This window comes from Meles meles, chromosome 7 (assembly GCF_922984935.1).
Source record: "Meles meles chromosome 7, mMelMel3.1 paternal haplotype, whole genome shotgun sequence".
NCBI lineage: Eukaryota > Metazoa > Chordata > Mammalia > Carnivora > Mustelidae > Meles > Meles meles.
Window position 1 is genome coordinate 139,438,187 of NC_060072.1, and position 13,969 is coordinate 139,452,155.

At 37.6% G+C, this 13,969-nt stretch overlaps 1 protein-coding gene across 1 annotated transcript in view; it reads right to left on the reverse strand.

Moving 5' to 3' along the window:
- The window catches only part of LOC123946521 (ankyrin repeat domain-containing protein 26-like), a 180,633-nt gene that overhangs the window by 135,132 nt on the left and 31,532 nt on the right, over positions 1 to 13,969 (reverse strand). Inside the window, 9 exon segments of the mRNA XM_046011883.1 lie at positions 645 to 710; positions 802 to 830; positions 1,681 to 1,736; positions 1,738 to 1,777; positions 4,069 to 4,162; positions 7,775 to 7,833; positions 8,348 to 8,471; positions 12,195 to 12,388; positions 12,501 to 12,558. Of these exon segments, the coding sequence (XP_045867839.1) occupies positions 645 to 710; positions 802 to 830; positions 1,681 to 1,736; positions 1,738 to 1,777; positions 4,069 to 4,162; positions 7,775 to 7,833; positions 8,348 to 8,471; positions 12,195 to 12,388; positions 12,501 to 12,558 (720 nt within the window).

A 13,969-nucleotide genomic window follows, 5' to 3' on the forward strand; every position in this document is an offset into this window, starting at 1 on the left:
AATCCTTCACCTTAACTTCACCTTCCAGAAGCAAGCCTCACGTTCGTCACTATCAATTCTTCAAAACTGGAAATGTCTTAAAAGTCATAAACTTTCTAACGGACTTTGAATCATGGCTAAAGCTTCCTTGATTCCCCTGAACTGACCCTGCTCTTTTGTTCCTTCCAATTCCCTTACTTTGCACTCAATGATACTATTTATGAAGTACCACCATTTTATAAGCTATTAATACAGACACACTTATTGCTGACTAGGACATAGCTCTGAATAATCAGCCATGTCAGTCCTTAATGTCTTCCCAACCATGAGGAAAGCAGGAAGAGGGGGAAATTTTTGGTACACTACTCTGACGGGTTTTGGTACCAGAAACTCACTTGATATTATTCTTGCATTTCAAATAGTCTGCTCTTCCTTTTAAAAGAATTGAGCTAAAGCTTACATTTTTCAAAAGCTCTTTTTCTTAGGCTTGTAAATATCTTTTGTTCTAACATGGTTATCAGCAATAACATTGACCTTATTTATATACAATCCTTCACTTAAACTTAGCCAAAAAAAATAATAATTCAGAAGAAGACTGTGAGCATTTCAAATATTTAAATATACTTCTTTCCATTATTATATTTCTATTTAAAAAAACCTGATTTGGATGTTTGTTTTTCCTCCATTTCTCCTCCTTTCTTAGGAACAGAATCTTTCTCCTCGACAGTAGGCTGAAGAGGTATTGAAACAATATGATTAGTACGTAATGTACATTTCATACAATCTGTAGTTAAAAATTCAAAATAAAAATATAAGCTTTACCTTCAAAAAAGAATATTTTCCTGGAGAGTCTAAAATGCAAAAGGGACATATAGTTAATTATATGTACATATGAAAGCCAACTAAATATTCATACAGTTAGTACTAAGATGAATCCTCATGCCTGGCTGTGATTACATTAGGTTTTCATTTTCTGTTTCTAGAGATAGGAAGGTGGGTTAGGACAGTGACAAGACAGAAATATGAACCCATTATAAGTACTGAAGAAAAATACAAAATATAAGCTCAACAGAACATGCAGTTAGGATTTCAAAAGTCAGATGATGTTTCAAAGGAGCATAACTAATATAGAAGACTGCACGTATACCAATGTGAACATGCTGACTGATGGGGAGAGAAGCAACTTTTAATGAGAGGAATAAATCATGACCCTGAGTGGACAAACATGAAAGCCAATGGCAGAATGCAACAGCACATCCTTAATGCAGTACAGCAGAATCCTTTTTACCATTATACTACAAGTATTAACAACGTTCTTCCATTTTGTCCTGTAATTTAGGCAGTCCACGTTTGTAATGATAGCTCAACTGAATGCATAGTTGAGTTTTCATCAGAGAAACATTATGAATTGATTGGCTTGGATATACACTTGTAGGATAATGGTTAATAAAAGTACTCATTTTGGGCGCCTGGGTGGCTCAGTGGTTTAGGCCGCTGCCTTCGGCTCAGGTCATGATCTCAGGGTCCTGGGATCGAGTCCCGCATCGGGCTCTCTGCTCCACGGGGAGCCTGCTTCCCTCTCATTCTCTCTCTGAATGCCTCTCTGCCTACTTGTGATCTCTCTCTGTCAAATAAATAAATAAAATCTTTAAAAAAAATAAATAAAATAAAATAAAATAAAAGTACTCATTTTGTCCATACCCATGTGGGCTACTTGTATGCCTACATTTCTGGTATCCTCTAGTTTAGCCATCTTAGTTTCTCGATCCACTCATGCAAGAAGATATATAAAACACATCTAAGAAATAATGTACAATAAGCTTTCAATATGGAAATATGAATATCAAAATGGAAGAATTCTATTTAATTGCCTCAGAATACTTAGGCACTGAAAATCTTTTGTATTTCAGAATCAATGTCATACTTACTAACAATTTTAGCATGTAGGGAACCAACCCTATGATTTCTTTTGTTTCCAAAAGTAGTTTGATTTGGTAGACAAGGTCAGTTTTTAAAGGGTTTTTGGAATCAGCGATAGTATCAATAAATTACTACATTAAAAAAAAAAAGCTATAGCTTCCGTATCTCATTTAAATAATGAATACCGATCTAACATATATCTTTGATGTCCAGTAGATCTGAGGAGGATGATTACATGGCTATGATTTACCCCATGTCTAGCACTCCATCTGCTTTCAGTATTCTCTGTAGAGCAGCTGTGATTGAATCTGTTCTAGTGCAAAAACCCTCAAGCCATCTCAAGTGAATTCTCTGGAGTTTCCTCCTCAACTCCAAAAATTCTCAGCTGACGTGCCTTTCTTTTTCCCTTGTTCCGTCACTATCCCCCTTCTTCAAAGTAATTTCAGGGGGCACCTGGCTGGAGTAGTGGATGGGCCATCTGGCTGTTGATTTTGGCTCACGTCATGATGGCACGGTCCTGGGATTGAGCTCCGCATTGGGCTCTAGACTCAGAAGTGAGCCTGTTTGAGGCATCTCTCTGCCTCTGCCTTTGCCCATCCCCCTAATCACTCACTGTCTCTCTAATTCTCTCTCCCTAAAATAAATAAAGAAATTCTTAAAACAGAGTTATTTCTGGATCTATGGTCTTGTTGCTCTGCTTTTATACCCCTTTTATTAGGGTTTATCCTCACCAATTCTTTCCTCTTTATTTAGCACTGATATCTCACATCTATAACCTCTTTCTGCATCTCCTCGCACCCCTCTAGCTAAAAAACATGCTCACAAATAAAAAAAAAAATACTTTTCCTTGATCCCATGGTGTCCTGAACTATCCACTGGCCCTTCCAGATTTCTCTACAGAAATCCCTTGCTACAGAGCACATGACATAGGGACCACAGACATTGGCATCACCTGAGAGGTCAGAATGCCGAATCCCAGACCTGCTGCTCACAATCTGCATTTTTAGCAATGTTTCCAATGATTTACTAAAGTTGGAGAAATACTAGTCCATACTGTGTCTACTACCACATTCCTTTACCTTAACTTAACCCTCTAGAAGCAAGCCTCACGTTCGTCACTATCAACTCTTCGAAACTGAAATGTCTTAAAAGTCATAAGCTGGGGAGCCTGGGTGGCTCAGTGGGTTAAAGCCTCTGCCTTCAGCTCAGGTCATGATCTCAGGGTCCTGGGATCGAGCCCCACATCGGGCTCTCTGCTCCGCAGAGAGCCTGCTTCCTCCTCTCTCTCTGCCTGCCTCTCTGCCTGCTTGTGATTTCTCTCTGTCAAATAAATAAAATATTTAAAAAAAAAAAGTCATAAGCTTTCGAAAGGACTTTTTATCACGGCTAAAGTTTCCTTGATTTCCCCCGCACTGGCCCTCCTCCCTTCTTCATTCCAATACTCTTACTTTGCACTCAATGATACTATTTATGAAGTACCACCATTTTTATGCCATTAAGATACACACACTCATCGCTGACGAGAACATAGCTCTGCATCATCAGCCATGGCAGTCCTGAATGTCTTCCCAACCATAAGGAAAGCAGTAAGAGCAGGAAAATTTTGGTATCCTACTCTGACAGGTTTTGGTACCAGAAGCTCACCTGATATTATTCCTGCATTTCAAATAGTCGGCTCCTCATTTAAGAGAATTATTTTGGTGGGGTTATGGACATTGGGGAGGGTATGTGTACACCTGGAGATTCACAGACCTGTACCTCTGCAGCTACTAATACATTATATGTTAATAAAAATTTTAAAAAGAAAATTAAAAAAATAAAAGAATTTCTTTATTTTACCACCTTCCACTCTAAGAGCTGCTTATTGTCCTTCATTTACTCCCTATATTCTCTGACTTTCTCATCAGTCACTCTTTCGATCGTTTCCACTTATTTCCTGACGTTCCTTTGGTCTTAGAGTATCTTGAAATGGAACCACTGATTTAGCTCCTTCGTGGCACCCTCGGTTTCACCTGTTCCTGACACCTGATAAGACTTCAACTTATCTCCTTTTCAGTCTTTCTCCTATCTATTCAATAGGTGATTTTCTTTGGATATTTAAATATATCAGTATTCCCATTTTACATCAATATTTTATCAAGTGACTTTCTAATAAAATCCAATTCTTACCTTCTAGTTGTTCATTTAATGTACTTGTCCCTTTCTGATCTGCATTTCCTGATAAATGATCAGTGTATTTCTTTGGAAGACTCTCAGAATTACTCTGTTAAAATGGACAACAAAAATGAGTTGTATAAAGATTTCCTAATCCTTTTCTAAGAAAATATCTGAATTTTCTACTTTGATAGTAATCAGACTCACAAATAAAAAAGCATGTACTGGAAACTGAAACATTTAAAAACTTCATATATGCTTTCTAAATTAAGTGGAACGTTTAACCTTCATTTGGCCACTGACTGTAAACTGAACATCAAATGCCAGAGTAAATATTTTCTTGGACAGAACACTGACTTATATGTACATTTCAACAGGAACTAACAAAAACACCTAACTCTCCTTTGCATTCCCCCCCCAAAATAAAAGGACATTAAAAATATGCATTTAAATAAATTCTTTAATAAGTGTATTTCCTACAAATTTAAACTGTTCCTAACAGCAGAACCTTTTTCCATGTTAAAATAGGACACCTGACATAAGAAACCTTGGAGTAGGTCATGTTGACTATAAAGAGTACAGTGTGGTTACTGCTGCTTCATTTGGATAAACAAAGGCTTGGAAACTTTATTGACAGGATGATGGTTAGATGCAATGGCAAAGGAGGAAGAAACACTTTTCTTGGAATTATGTTTAAATAATAGCAAAAAATTTTAGATATAGGTATGAAACTCTCCAAAAAGTATAATAAGCTTTCATAAGGGAATAAGAAGAATATGTATTTATTAATTACCTAAAAGGTACCAGGCACTTATTTTAGTATAAACATTTTCTTTTCTACAAACAACAATAATACCAGTGGCTATGACAATGGGGTGGATCTTCCTGCCTCCTGGTCATTCCAAGACATTAGAGTGAAATGATGAACAGGTGTGATCCACGGTTCTCTCTGTCTAGAAAGTCTAGAAGGTCTCCAAGACCTTCAAACAGCTGGTCCTTCTCATCCTTCACTGGGCAGCTCTTGCCACACTCAGAGAGATCATTTCTGACCAACAAAATTCCATTCGCATTCTCATCCCCATCCTAACTACAAACTCTCCCAATATTCCCTAACCTAACATTTCCATTTTCTTTATATGAACCACTAACAGTGACTTACAGTGGGTTGTTGTTTCCTTATTTTTCTGCTCCTACCACTACAGCCTAACCCCTCAACTTGTACAGCCTGGTACATAGCTGGTATTCAATAACAAATGTATTTAAGGTCAAAAAACTTAAAATAATGTCACAGAGGGGGCGCCTATATGGCTCAGTCAGTTAAGCAACTGACTGTTGATTTCAGTTCAGTTCATGATCTCAGGGTTGGGAGATTAAGCCCCATGTTGGGCTCCACGCTGAGCATGAAGCCTACTTGGGAATCTCTCTGTCCCTCTTCTTCTGCCCCTCCCCACCCCTCTCACATGCTCTCTCTCTTTTTCTCTAAAAAATAATAACAACAAGCTCACTGAAAAGGTCTCAAGTACCAAGTCACCATACTAGGTATCGAACCCTTGCACAATGCAAGGCTTAAGGGCATTGATAGCCATGCAGTCCAAACTCCACATCTAACTTTGGATTCCCCAAAAACTTTACTAATCTCCTATTGAACTTCCTACTTCAAAAGCAATTATACTTAAAAATAGCAAAAGTGGGGGCGCCTGGGTGGCTCAGTGGTTTAAACCTCTGCCTTCGGCTCAGGTCATGATCCCAGGGTCCTGGGATCGAGCCCCGCATCGGGCTCTCTGCTCAGTGGGGAGCCTGTTTCTCCTTCTCTCTCTGTCTGCCTCTCTGCCTACTTGTGACCTCTCTCTGTCAAATAAATAAATAAAATATTTAAAAAAATATAGCAAAAGTGTATATTAAAAACCAAAATATTTAAATAGAGGACCTTAGATCTCTAGAGTAGAGATCATTAGATCTCTAGATCTAATCTATTTCTTAATCCTCATTTGACCATTGACTCTGTAAACTGAGCACGGAAGGTCAGAGTAAATTATAACCTAAAGCTGACCTTACCAATAACGTAAAGTCAATTAACACATTTTGTATGTCCTATATATTATATACTCTATTCCTACAATATAAACTAAAGAAAATGTTTAATCAATATGATTAAGAAAATCATAAGGAAGAGAAAATACATTAACAGTACTGTCCTGTATCAAAAAAAATCTGAGTGTAAGTGGACAAACAATTCAAACCCATCTTGTTCAAGGGTCAACTGTATACCACACAATGTCACTGAAATTTAACACACCCCAAACTAGAAACCCACCTGCCCATTCTAACTTTCCTCTTCTTTTGACACTACTGCCATTTATTTTATTGCCCTTCAAAAATCTTCACATTTCAAAAAAGTGTCCTCGATATTTAGTAAACCACTAAATACTGCTGTGATCATTTTTGTCTTGTATTTCTACAGCGCCCTTAACAGTTTACAAAGTGTTTTCACATTTGTTCATTACACATACCTGAGAGGTAGGTATTAGAACCATTTTTATAAATGAGGTCTGTGACATTCAAACAGGTTAAACAAGTTTTTCTGGGATCCCACAGCTACCGAGTGACAGAACCTGGATGCTACCCTATCTTTTGACTCAAACACGGTGCTTGCAGCGCTGTGGAGCACCTCCTTGTGCTAAGAGATCAGGCCCTTCTTACCTCCTTCCACAGTGTGACACCTTAGAAAAGGTCATCATTACCTTACACTTACGCTTCTACAAGTACGGCTGCCACAAAGATACCCGAGGCATACTATTTTAACGATCCGAAATAGTTTTTACCTGTTGAAAACACCACTAAACCGGGGGTGCCTGGGCATTTCCGGGATCTAGCCCCATATGATACTGGGGAGCCTGCTTCTCCCTCGCCCTCTGCCCCTCTCCCCGCTCATGCTCTCTCTCTCTCTCTCTCTCTCTCAAATAAATAAATAAAATCATTTAAAAAATAAACAAAACACCACTAAACCAGTGGTAATAATACCACTAATACCATTATATTATTACAATTTTTATTATAATCCCAATGCTCCTTGTAAATCTACTTCACAATCCAAATATAAGAGTTTCAGGGTCCCGCAATGGTTCAGTTGAGCTCTGTGCTCAGACTGGGGTCTGCTTCAGATTCTCCCTCTCCCTCCCACTCACTCACTCTCTCTCTCAAATACATAAATACACAAAATATTTTAAAAATATACATATACATATGCATATACATACAGATAGATAGAGAGAGAGAGAGATACACTTTCAAGTCCCAGGCATTATCTTTTCAAGTTCCAACTTGTAAAAAACTAAAATCCGAACTCTTTCTAGATCTCACTAGGAGTTTTGCACATCCATATACACCACAGAATCATATATCTGGCCATAAGCTGGCCTGGAGTAATTATTTGGTTATTTAGATAATTTCAAAACACAAACTAATTCCTTATCACTTCTAAGCCTCCGTTTTCTGCAATAATATTACACAGCTTTCATTAGGTTAAGTTTGTAAATTAATAGAACTGTATTATGCTGAATTATTATATTTAGCACATAAATATTTTATCAATTACAGGTAAAAAGCATAAGGAAATAGTTTGTATGGGCAAATGCAGAGATGAGAGAGTAAAGTCTAAGCTTCCCTTTTACGTTTTAAAATCACTCCATGCTTTCATTTTAAAATAATAATAAAACAGTACCTCAGAATCCCAAGGTGATTCTTCATTTTGTTCTGCCAATCCTAATGCTGACAGCGTCACTATAAAATATAGTCACAGATACATTAATGAGAACATGTATTATGAATTTTAAATGTATATACAAGCCTATCCCCCTTCATGAATACTTCAATAAAATAAAAGTCAAAGCAGTAAAGATTTTCAGAGGGTTGAAGAATTTTCAGGAAGAAAAAGCTGGTTTACTTAAATAGAAAGACAGCAAAAAAAAAAAAAAAAAAGACACGAAAAATATCTTAAAGAAATGGGTAACGGGGCGCCTGGGTGGCTCAGTGGGTTAAAGCCTCTGCCTTCGGCTTGGGTCATGATCCCAGGGTCCTGGGATCGAGCCCCACATCAGGCTCTCTGCTCAGCAGGGAGCCTGCTTCCTCCTCTCTCTCTGCCTGCCTCTCTGCCTACTTGTGATTTCTCTCTGTCAAATAAATAAAACATTTAAAAAAAAAAGAAATGGGTAACATAACTGGATCTACATACTGTGATATTTTTTATACTAGCATTTAAGCCTAGAAAAAAATGCATCGATGTTCACTAACTTACCATGTCTATCATTTTTATCTGCCCCATCAGCAGAAGTCAAACAGTCATTAACTGTTTGCTCGTGTGGAACACTTTCAGTAATACCATCGTCCTTTGTTCCAATTGCTGGCTGCTCCTCTCCTTCCTATAAAAACAACACAAAACAAAAACCCAACTTCAGAAATCATCACATCAATTCACGTGCTCATCACTCACTCACTCACAAAGACAAATCTGTCAAGTCATGGGCACTGTCCTAGGAGAAGCTGGAAAAACAAATAAAAGAGACTGCCATATATACTAGTAGGGGTAGAGATGGACAAAAACAAGAACAGAAGAGTATCATTTACTAGATCTACAGGTGAAGAGAATAAAGCACAGTGAAGGCACAAAGGGGAAAACAGTTGTATATGGGAAGCTCGGGAAATGCTGCAAAGGTAGGGCTGTATCTTGAGAGAGAGATACACAAAGATGGTGTGAAGGGCATTCTAGAAAAGGTAGAATGAGCAAAAGGATGACGTATGGAATAACACAGTAATTGACGATAGCTACGGAAGGTGGCAAAACTGGAACACAATTTTTGGGAGTGGGATAGAGACAGAATCGGAAAACCAGGACTGAAACAAAAAAGGCAAGTGTCATGCTGGAATATGGACTTTCTCCTTCAGGTAATGGGTATCCACTAAAGAAGCAGAGGAGTTACATCACCACAAATATATTCTAGAAAGGTCACTCTGACAGCAATGAGGCACAAAGGGGCACCTGGGTGGCTCAGTGGGTTAAAGCCTCTGCCTTCGGCTCAGGTGATCAGGGAGCATCAGGTCATGATCCCTGATGCGGGTGATCGAGCCCTGCATCGGGCTTTCTGCCCAGCGGGGAGCCTGCTTCCTCCTCTCTCTCTGCCTGCCTCTCTGCCTACTTGTGATCTGTCTGTCAAGTAAATAAATAAAATCTTTAAAAAAAAAAAAAAGGAACCCAAACCAGAAACCAGAAGAGGATTTCAAAATTGTAGGTGAGAGAGGGAATTATAGTAAGATATGAAAAATGGGAAGCAGGTACAAAATAATGAATGGAGAGTGACTGAATGTGGTGATTTTTTTTTCTTTTTTTGCTTTTTAATATTTTTTAAAGGTTTTATATTTATTTGTCAGAGAGAGAGCACAAGCAAGAAGAGTAGCAGGCAGAGAGAGAAGCAGACTCCTCGCTGAGCAAGGAGCCCAACAAGGGACTCAAGCCCAGAACCCTACGGTCATGCCCTGAGCTGAAGGCAGATGCTTAGCCGACTGAGCCTCCTAGGCACTCCTTTTTCTAATTTAAATTCAATTAATTAACATAATGTATTATTGTTTTCAGAGGTAGAGATGTGATGATTTTTTTTCTAAAAAGATTTAATTTATTTATATTTAGAAGGAGAGGGTGTGTGCATGCAGGTAAAGGGGCAGAGGGAGAGGAAGAGAGAGAATCCTCAAGTAGACTCCCTACTCAGTATGGAGCCCGACCCGGGGCTTCATACCAAGACCCTGACATCATGACCTGAGCCAACACCAACAGTCGGATGCTTAACTGAGCAAACCGCCCAAGTACCCCTGGATGTAGTAATTTCAGGGAAGTTTGGAGTCCAGGATTTTTCCTACTTCAGTGTTTCAGTGGTGCTATCTACTAGGATGGGGAAAACAAATGACAGAGCAGATTACAAAAAGTCAGGGAAGAAGAAAGGGTCAGAAACAATGTCTTCAATCTGGGACATACCAAATTTAAAGCACCCAGGAGACTTTTTTTTTAAAGATTTTATTTATTTATTTGTCAGAGACAGAGAGTACAAGTAGAGGGAGGGCAGGGAGAGGGAGAAGCAGGCTCCCCGCTGAACAAGAAGCCCAATGCAGGACTCAATCCCAGCACCCTGGGATCATGACCTGAATCAAAGATAGATGCTTAACTGACTGAGCCACCCAGACATCCCAAAGCACCCAGAAGACTTAAGAAGAAAATTCTAGACAAATACATTTGGAGTAGGAAAAATGACATTACTTATGGTTAAAAAGATAAATATCGGGTGCCTGGGTGGCTCAGTGGGTTGAGTCTCTGCCTTCAGCTCAGGTCATGATCTCAGGGTCCTGGGATCCAGGACCACATCGGGCTCTCTGCCCAGCGGGGAGCCTGCTTCCCCCCTCTTTCTGCCTGCCTCTCTGCCTCCTTGTGATCTCTCTGTCAAATAAAAACATAAAAATCTTTTTTAAAAAAAAGATAAATATATATACTAAAATATACCAACCTGATATTATTAAATAATGTAAACCTACACAGAACTCTTGAAATTTTCAGAACAAAAATAAAAGCAGAGGGGGAAAACCATGGGATTCAATATCTCAATTACATACTTCAACATTAGTTTCAAGGATAGAAAATATATTTTTATTAATGTAGGCAAGTTAATGGGCACCTGGGTGGTCAGGTGAGATCCTCAGGTGAGGATCTCAGGTTTGTGAGACTGAGTCCCACATCATGCTCCTGCTCAGCGGGGAGTCTGCTTCTTTCCTTCTCTCTTCCTCTCCCTCTGTCCCTCCTCCCCCCCAACTCTGTCTCTCCCTTGCTCTGAAATAAATCTTTAGAAAAAATATATACATAAGCAAGATTCATTTCTGTAATGAATACCATTTTTAAGATTAATAAAGATTTAACTGCAAAACACCAATTCAAGATTTTTGTAAGAATACTCATTTTTAAAAATTAATCTTAAAAGATTTATATTAATAAGAGAAATATGGGATTTTAGAATTCTGAGGCATTTTTAAGTACTACGATATATGAGAAAAATATAAAACTCTATTTTAAAATTCACATGGTTTTCTTATTCCACTATGAGCAGCATATTTCACCAGTAGTTAAGGACCAGAGAAAGAATCTAGTATTAAAAAATAATCATGATCATCCAAGTTAAAGGTTTTAAAGCCTCCAAATACATGTGTCATTATCAAGCAGGACCCAATATTCACATGAGGAAAGAAGAAAGGGACAAAAAAATAAATAAATAAAATCACCAGTACTTCTGAATTTCAGATATAAAAGAATTCACATGTTAAATTTAACAACTGTGGGAGCTCCTGGCTGGCTCAGTGGGAAAAGGGTGTGACTCTTGATCTCAGGGTTGTGAGTTCAAGCCCCATGCTGGGTATAGAGATTACTTAAAATTTTTTAAATCTAAAAAGAACCCCCCAAAACTAATAGCTATGAATACTAATGTTTCCTAGTAATATAAAATGTTTCCACCATTGGAGATATTTGAAAAAGTAAAAATCATCTCCCAGAAATAATTCTGTATACTCCATTAGCAACCTTTCCTTCCTTATGATTCTATAATGACAAATAGTTCATATTAGGAAAAAAACTATAAACTGTGAGTTCATTCATTTGATGTGTGTGTATGTATATGCAGATACAATTAAAAATAAATCAGAAACTTAAAATAATTTCTACCATATTTTATAATGTAGAGTATCTGCTCTCCCATAGCCCCACTACTGCTATTGTGTTTTTATCATAATCTCTCTCAACTCTGCAAGTTTACATTCATCTCACCCTTCTTAAATGAATTCTTTCCCTTCGTGTCCTCCCGCATCTTCACATCCACCTACAGCTGTTCTTTCCAGTTGCTTTCTAATTCTGTCCTTCCATAATGGCATCCCTAAGAACTGTTTACTCCCACCAACCTTTATAAATCTCAATCCAATTACCTCTCTACCATTATGACACTGTTTTCTCTTATGATCTCGAGGACTTCCCTTTCTTCCTACGATTCTTTTCATTATAAGGATCAAGAGGATGAAATATGAAAAAAACATCGGGAAAAGTTTAAAATGAAACAACGTACCTTTGTAAGACCAAGGCCTAACAATGTGAAAGGAGGTTTTAGAATAGAATCTGGTGATGGCAAAGCAGAAGAGTCACAGACGTCGACTGATGGTTTGGAAGGAACGCCAACCGTATCTTCACATTTGTTATCAGAATTATCATCCTCAAATACAGTTTTATCTCCCGGTGATACAAGGCCAGGTTTTGTTTCCACTTAGTAAAAAACAAAATAAAGAGTATATGAAAATATCTGTAATTTCGAATTACTGACTAACACAAGAACGGACAAAAATCAGTGAATAACACAAGTCTTCAAAGAGCTTACAGTTCTTGAAAAGCTGAGAATCAATCATTAGTTGTCTTAAGTTTGGTTTTGAGGTATTCTAGAAAAAAAATTAATAGTATTAAGGATTACAAATAACACATTTGGTAAAATAATTGTAATATTCACCATTGTCAAATGAGCACCACTACACAAAGAACATGGGTTTTGGAATCATTCAAATGTAGATTCAAATCTGTTCTGCCATTTACTAGCCTACATTTTCTCATGGGGTGAGGATTATGAGAGATGTGTGTGTTCCAAAATTCATTGTGTATGCACCACACCCAGTGCTCCATGCAATACGTGCCCTCCTTAATACCCACCACCAGGCTCAACCAATCTCCCACCCCCCGCCCCTTCAAAACCCTCAGATTGTTTTTCAGAGTCCATAGTCTCTCATGGTTCTTCTCCCCTTCCAATTTCCCTCAACTCCCTTCTCCTCTCCATCTCCCTATGTCCTCCATGTTATTCCTTATGCTCCACAAGTAAGTGAAACCATATGATAATTGACTCTCTCTGCTTGATTTATTTCACTCAACATAACTTCCTTGCTGTTTTCCAGAGTGGTTGCACCAGCTTGCATTCCCACCAACACTGTAAGGAGGTTCCCCTTTCTCCGCATCCTCTCAACACTTGTTGTTTACTGTCTTGTTGATTTTGGCCATTCTAACTGGTGTAAGGTGGTATCTCAATGTGTTTTTGCTTTGAATATCTCTGATGACTAATGATGATGAACACATGGAACTGGCACAAAAACAGACACACAGACCAGTGGAACAGAATAGATTCCATATATGAACCCTCAACCTATGGTCAAATAATCTTCAACAAAGCAGGAAAAAAAATACAGGAGAAAAAAGACAGTCTATCTAAAATTCTAAGCTCACAATTAGAGGATAGTAAAAAATATACTGTAACCTTCTTTCTTATTTATTTCCTCAACATAATTCATTTGCACTTATAAATACTAAACATGAAAAAGGAATATAAATTTTTAATTATGTATTTTTAAAATTTTAATATTTAATTATAACTTATTATGCACATTACATTACTTATAACATTCCATTATACAGAATTCCATCTGTCTGCTCATTAATTCACATTCAAAAAATATTAAAATTGCTTCTTCAGGCAAGGTTTTATTCTAGGTGTTCCAGGAGATGCGCAATTATGTTTCCTAACATCCAATAGCTTATCATGATGCAGGAGCTTTAACATGAATATTCAAATAAATATAAAGTGACTGAAAGTTTAAATCTTAGAATCTGATACAAAGATTATGAGTAAATATTTTTAAAAACTATAATATAAAAGGTTTCTGAAATTAGACAATTTACCATATGGATATGAAAAGCCTGTCCTTCTAGTGTTAATTATTATTTTAGGCAAAACATGTATTCTTCCCTTAAAGAGTTTTAACTATACTCTTTATGGAATTATTTTGAAAACACAGTAGAATGCCTTTG